This window comes from Falco biarmicus, chromosome 10 (assembly GCF_023638135.1).
Source record: "Falco biarmicus isolate bFalBia1 chromosome 10, bFalBia1.pri, whole genome shotgun sequence".
NCBI classification, from domain to species: Eukaryota; Metazoa; Chordata; class Aves; order Falconiformes; family Falconidae; genus Falco; species Falco biarmicus.
The window spans coordinates 17426293-17433218 of NC_079297.1; the positions used below are offsets into that span (position 1 = coordinate 17426293).

The following is a 6926-nucleotide window of genomic DNA, read 5'->3' on the forward strand; positions in this document are numbered from 1 at the left end:
AGTCATGGTGTCTGCAAGCACATGAAGGGGCTGGAGGAGCTGGGTTTGCCCTTGTGCAAACACATTGGCTCCCCTCGTTCCCCTGGGAGCAGGAGGAATCCACAATCCTCTGAGCCCTCTTGGTGGGAGGGATGGATGGAGAGATCGGGAAGTGTCACCTTGGAGAGGATGCTTCTGGGACAAAGCTCTGTACATGGGTGCCTGTGGGGTTCAGCTGCTGTCTTTGCCTTCTTCAGACGAATCGTCCCTGAAGATGAACCACGTGGAGCACATCCCACAGACCTTGGCCAGCTACAGCGGGAGCTACCTCTGGCAGGCGCAGCAAGACGAGCACGGGGCTGACATGCTGAAGTCTGACCCCAGGGACACCTTCTTCCTCAGTAAGTGGCTGGGATCAGATCCTTGCAGGTCTGTGTGGGGTTCTGAGTGAGGAAGAAGGCAGGATCTGGCTGCCACAGGCACCAAGGGCATCCCTCCTACCTTCTGCCCATCTCCTGGGTGGAGGGCATCTCTGCTGGGGTCTGTAGGGGGGCACGCTGGGATGGTTTGTGCTACAAACTGTAACATGGGCTGGGCTAAGGGGTGGTAGGGGATGGCTTGGGGCTGAGCCATGGCTACTTCTCTTCAGCCCCTGCGATTGAGGCCTCTCGAGTGGAGAACGTGCTGGTGCCCTGTGCCTACAGCCCCACCTACGTGGTGAAGGACTTCCCCATCGCCCGCTACCAGGGCCTGCAATTTGTAAGTGTCTCCCCACGATGTGACAGGGTCACGCTCCCATGGGAGACACAGCAAAGCCAAGTGCTTTGCCCCCACCCCAGGGCAGGGATGCTTCCGCTCGGTTAAGGATCCAGGAGAAATGTCCCTTGCTGGAGGATCAGGCTGAGCTTCCCCGCCTTGACCTGAAAGGGTTTGAGTTAAAAGTCCCACGGGGTGTTTGAGGTGCTCAGGGTCACCTTGCTGTTGTGGGGCCGCACTGTTGGCCTCAGGTCCCTGGCTCCTAGCCCTGCTGGTCCCCGATTCCTCAGAGTGAGCCTGCTCTGTGCCAGGGTGATGGCAGTGTGGTCATCTCCCCAGGTCTACCTCTCGTTCGTGTACCCCAATGACTTCACGCGCCTCACTCACATGGAGACAGATAACAAGTGCTTCTACAGGGAGTCCCCCCTCTACCTGGAGAAGTAAGTGTTGTGGGGCTGGTGTTTGGGGGTGCTACATGGAGGGGTAGGAGGGGGCTGATGTCAAGAGGGCACTCAAAGAGCTGGGGAAACGGCACTGAGATGATGCATCCTCAGCTGTGTGTCCCCAGGCTCCATCCCTACTGGAAGGGCCACCTCTAGGCTGGCTCTTTCCCCATCTCTCAGGCACGTAGCAGCTTGAGACCTGGCAGTGCTCCTGGATTTTGGGGATCCCAGCTCCCTTCGGAGCCAGGCTGTGCCCGGGCACCTGCACTGCAGGTGGGGATGTTCCTCCCTGCATGGGCTTGCGTGTGTGCGAGCACGTCCCTTCACGTGTACACTCCTCCCTTATCTCCGGGACATCATCTTTCTGTTTCCCAGGTTTGGTTTTTATAAGTACATGAAGATGGATGAAGAGGAGGAGGATCCACGCCAGCGAGCATTTCTCTTCCTCAACCCAGACAGTGAGTGCTGCCAGCTCCCCGCCAGCAGCTTTTTGGGCATCCCTCAGCAGCTCAGCACAGGGCTGAGCACCCGGCATCCTCATCCACCGGCCCATCCACGAGGAGATGCAGCTCATCGGGATGCCTCCAGTGATGCTGGGTTCAAGGAGGGCAGGGCTGCATGGAGCAGCTCGCCTCCGAGCAGTCCCACGTGCTCCATGGTCATGCATCCCACTTGGCTTAGCCACAAAGCGCTGCGGGATATGGGGTGGGGGATGCTAGGGCTGGGGTTCACCCTCCTGGCTTCTTCAAGCTGTGTACCCGCATCTCCTGGGCTGGCCTGGTCAGCAGGCAGCAGGATATGACTTGACTTGGTGTGGAGTCTGGGATGTCCACAGAGCCTGGGGATGCTGACGGGGACCCGCAGGAGCCATGTTGTTCAGAGCGTGGCTCGCTGTCGGTTTGTGGCTTGGCGAAGCCCTGGCAGGCTAGGCTTGTTCCTGGATGAAATAAGAGCAGTGCTGAGCTATGGCCAAGGTTTGGAGGGGTTAGTGGGCAGAGCCTGGAGCTGCCAGCCCTGGTGAGCATGGCTCAGTGCCCACCAGCCCTCAGCCTCCCTCACCCAGCAGCTGTTGCAGGTTGATCTCTTGCTGGAGACAAGTTTTGCCACTTTGTTTTGGGCCAGCATGCTGCAGGGGGCTGTGCCGAGCGGCTCGGACCCTCAGGATATTTATCTCTGCCTTTACTCCCTAGATTTCCTCGAGGATGATGAGGAGGAGGAGGAAGGAGTGGACAGCCCTGAGCCCACAGACCCACCTCCTGAAGCCAAGGAGAAGAGCTTTGGGCCGGTACCCAGAGCCAAAGGGAAGGAGACCCCACCGGTCACCGAGGATTATGGAGACAACCTGGACTATTACAGCTTTCACCGCAAGCAGGGTCAGGCCCTGGATGAGGTGGGCATGCCTGGGCAGCTGGGGAGATGGAGCACATCCCACCAGGCCAGCGCCAGCCCGGCAGCCATCCTTGAGGACCTCCACGGCGAGAAGGACGTGGGCCCTGTGCCGGAGCAGGTCCGTGGGCGGATGCTCAGTTGGTTACCCCAGGATCCCAGCGAAGGCGAGGAGAATGCGCTGGGGCTGCTGGCATCTTCAAAGCATGCCGGGGCCCTGAGCCTCCAACCCCACCTCTCGGTTCCCGTCTTTGGTGGCAAAGCCAAAACGCTGGGTCCCAGCAAGCCTGCAACACCCAGGGAGGACAAAAAGCCCCAGAAAACCCAGGAGAAGGTCTACGTGACCAGGCTGCAGCCAGGGAAGCGCAAAGCCCCAGCCCAGGAGCCGGCCTTTCCCGGCATCTTTCTTTACCCAAAGGCCCTGAAGAAAGTCCATCTTCACTCCAGGACCCCTCAGAAGCATCCCATTGCCTCCAGCAAGCTCCACGCTGTTCCTGGCCGTCGGACCCCCTGGCTCCTGAGCAACATCTCCAAGGAGAGGGACCCTGCCAGGCGGAGGAGTGCCCGTGTGGGTGGCAGGAGGTGGGAGCGGCTGCCCAAGCTGGGGACCGAGCAGCGAGCGCTGCCCAGCCTCCTCGCCCTGGGGACCGAGGGCCTCTTCAGTAGGGAGACCCATGAGGACACGACCCCTGCCCCGGGCAGGACAGCAGCCACCACCAATTACAACTCCTCCGAGGTGGCCCGCTCAGAGGGGATGCGGGTGACATCCTTTCTGAAGATGTCAGAAACAACGACATCTCAGCAGGAGGAGGGAAAGGGCCAGGAGGAAGAGGAGGAGGAGGAAGAAGAGGTGTCAGACTACAGCTATGAGACCGGCGAGCTGCATCAGAGCTGGCTGGAGGACTCCATCAACTGGCAGAGGACATTCAGCGTTAGCTCGGTGGACTTTGAGCTCCTGCGCTCCGACTGGAACGACCTGCGCTGCAACGTGTCGGGCAACCTGCAGCTGAGCGAGAGCGAGGTCGTCGATGTGGTGGCGCAGTACATGGAGAAGCTCAATGAGAAGAATGGAGGGTAGGGAGGGAGTGGGGCGCGGGTGGGAGGCTGGGGAGAATGTGCCTTCACCCCGCTTGGCTCCTTGGGGCCGGGTGAGCTCGATGGTGGGTTCAGGCCAACCCTTCAAGCAAGGGAGCTGTGGGGAGCAGAGCTCATGGTGATGGTGCTTTCAAGTGCTTCTGCTTTCCCCATAGCATCTACACCCTCCTGAGGATTGTCAACGTGGAGAAGCGTCGGGACACGGCCCGGGGGAACCGCTACCTGCTGGAGCTGGAGCTGGCGGAGCGGGGCCAGCGGACGGTGCGGCTCTCCGAGTATGTCTATGTCCTTTTGCACCAGGGCAAGCAGGACGACAGCGCTGAGGCCAACCCGGAAGGGCTGGCTCTGGGGGCCACCGAGCCCCAGCCGAGCACCTGGAGCATCCTCTATGGAAAACCTGTCCTGTGCCGGCCCCTGCGGCTCAGCTGGAAGCAGGATGTCATGGTGCACTTCGTGGTACCCGGTAGGTGACACCAGGACGTGCCTCTCCAGGGTCTCTGCTGTTCTCTCTGCCCCCAGCATCCTGCGGCAGGAGAAAGGCAACCACTTTGCTCTCAGGTTGCATCCTTCAGGCTGGCCCGAGGGGGATGAGGTTATTATCGCTTCTCATGAGATGCTGAAGTTATCGCTTCTCATCGGAAGGGGTGTTGGTTTGGTTGGGGAAGGGGGTGCTCCTGGGAGCGCCATGGAGAGCCTGAGGGACGTTTGTGGCTGTGTCTGGCAGTGAAGAACCAAGCCCGCTGGGTCCAGCAGTTCATCTCGGACATGGCTCACCTGTACGGGGCTACGAAGGACGCCAACTTCAATGTCATCCTGGTGGACTTTGACAGCGACGACATGGACGTTGAGAAGGCCCTGCGGGATGCCCAGCTGCCCCGGTAAGCCCCCTGCCATGAGCTCTGGGTCCCATCCTGCTCCCCGTGGGGTCTGCAGGGCTCCTTGTGGTGGGACAGACCATCCTGGCAGTGCTCCCACAACCTGCTGCTCCTTCCCCAGCCCACCATGGGTCTTGGCTTCACTGCCCCTTGCTGCCTCCTCCTTTTTTGGGGTTTAAACTTGTTTTCCATGTGGAGGAGTCAGGGATGCAAATACCACCTCTGCCTCCATGGGGGGACCCTTGGCATGAGTTGTAGGCACCTGACCCCCTTCCTGAGGTGGTCTCCTCTCCTACCTCGTGGTCCTTGTCCCCATCTTGGCTGTGTCCCGTTTGGTCACCAGCACTAACTGCCCTGTCCTCTCTCAGCTACCAGTACCTGCGGCGCACGGGGAACTTCGAGCGCTCGGCCGGGCTGCAGGCTGGTGTGGACACGGTCGAGGTGAGCCAGGGGAGAGAAACCAGCTCCTGCCTTGGCTTCTCTCCCGGAGCTGTTTTGCCCTGATCCTCTCGCTTGTGTCTGCCCTCTCCCATAGGATGGGCACAGCATCGTGTTCCTCTGCGACCTGCACATCCATTTCCCCCCCAATATCCTGGACAGCATCCGGAAGCACTGCGTGGAGGGGAAGCTGGCCTATGCGCCCATCGTCATGAGGCTGAGCTGTGGCAGCTCCCCGCGGGAGCCCAACGGTGAGCGGGGTCCCCTCTGCCGTGATGCTTTTCCAGCTGGAAAATGTCCCCTGCCTGCCTAAGGAGAGCCACGGCGCCGGGTTTGGGTTGCAGCCTGGCTTGCATGTGCAGGGAGCATGGGTTTGTTTTGCTTTGGCAAGATGGGATTCAAGCCCAAGGGTGCTTGAGGCGCACTGGGTGCGATGCCCCCCGAAACTGGGCTGTCCCCTGGTGCCACCCCCATGGGAGGTGGCAGTGATGGGGACGGAGCTGTGGTGGGAAGAGGGCTTGGGACGGGCGTTCCTGTGGCTCCCAGGTAGTGAGGAGAGCACAGAGGTGATGGCCTGGGGATTTGGGTGTCCCCCACACCCCTCGCCTCATTGCTCTCCCCCCTCCAGGCTACTGGGAGGTGAATGGCTTTGGCCTCTTTGGCATCTACAAGTCGGACTTTGACCGCGTGGGAGGGATGAACACAGAGGAGTTCAGAGACCGCTGGGGCGGGGAGGACTGGGAGCTCCTGGACAGGTGAGGCTGGGGGTCCTGGCAGCCCCCTGACCCCCTCAAGGCAGGGCTGGCCATGTGGATTTGGGCACATCCCCTGGGAAACCCACTGTCCCCTCCATCGAGCTGGCTAAAGGCTGGGGTGACATGGTGGCGAAGGGGCAAAGCCCTCCTTGAAGGGGGGCCGTGTCCGTCCCCTCCCTCCCCTGAGGCTGCCCCCCTGTCCGGCTGCAGGGTCCTTCAGAGCGGGCTGGAGGTGGAGCGCTTGCGTCTCAGGAACTTTTACCATTACTACCACTCCAAGCGTGGCATGTGGAACGCCCGCAGCAAGAAGCCACCCAAGGACTAGTGCCCCGAGCCTGGCCTGAAGCCACTGACCCCCCTGTGCCCGCCGGAGGCAGACCACCGCCAGCGCCCGGTTGTCCCCGACCTCTGCCAACACACTTTGATGCTGGCACGGAGGGCACCCGTAAACAAACCGTGGATATTTTGGGGAGGGGGGGGAGCGGGGAGGGTGAAAGTGGGTGGTGATTTTTTTCTTAAGGGTCTAATTTCTTAGTCAGAAATGAATTTATTAACTCATTAGTGCCGGGACAATATGGGGATCCTGCTGTCAGGAGGGGTAAAGCCTCTGGGCTGATCCCCGGAGCTGGTGGGTCCCTGGGGGCCGTGCCAGGCTTGGTGATGCCGAGGCAGAAAAGTGGTACCCAAGCTCACAGCTGGCACTCACCCTGCAGCCCCCTTGCTGGGTTGCCTCCCCCCAAAAATGCCCAGCACTTTGTCCCTGTGTCAGGCTGGAGAGCTGAGCTTTTTTTGGGGGGTACTGGTACCCAGAGAAGTGCATGAGGGGTACGAGCCTGCTGGGGCTGCCCAAACCCTCCTGCTCCTCCCTGGGACCTGTGGAGCCTCCGTGGAGGGGAAGACGGGTACAGACACGCCGCTGTGGCTGTACGGGGAGGGGGGCAGAGCCCCTTGGCATGATGGGCTGGCATTGCCTGTGCCCAGGGGGGCTGCGCTGGGATGGGAAAAGAGCAGAGCCCAAAGCAGGTACGGGAGCACGGGGAGAGCAAATGATGTTTCCAAGCTAATTTCTGTGAAATTATGAGGTAGGAAGCTGTTTTCAGGAAGTTTTGTCTGTTTTGGGTTTTTTTTTTATTCTGAAAAAATAAAATCAATGTCTTGGCTGGGATTTCCTTCCCCTCCATGACACTCATGTCTTGGCA

At 60.4% G+C, this 6926-nt stretch overlaps 1 protein-coding gene across 1 annotated transcript in view; it reads left to right on the top strand.

The window, feature by feature from the left end:
- The window catches only part of B4GALNT4 (beta-1,4-N-acetyl-galactosaminyltransferase 4), a 30806-nt gene extending 23914 nt beyond the window's left edge, over positions 1–6892 (top strand). The window contains exons 10-20 of the mRNA XM_056354861.1: positions 237–380; positions 629–738; positions 1075–1175; positions 1554–1636; positions 2369–3638; positions 3815–4122; positions 4384–4537; positions 4903–4975; positions 5070–5223; positions 5601–5727; positions 5938–6892. Coding sequence (XP_056210836.1) covers positions 237–380; positions 629–738; positions 1075–1175; positions 1554–1636; positions 2369–3638; positions 3815–4122; positions 4384–4537; positions 4903–4975; positions 5070–5223; positions 5601–5727; positions 5938–6052 — 2639 coding nt within the window. The 3' untranslated portion in view covers positions 6053–6892. The remainder of the gene's footprint in view (positions 1–236; positions 381–628; positions 739–1074; positions 1176–1553; positions 1637–2368; positions 3639–3814; positions 4123–4383; positions 4538–4902; positions 4976–5069; positions 5224–5600; positions 5728–5937) is intronic.
- The last annotated feature ends 34 nt before the right edge of the window (positions 6893–6926 follow it).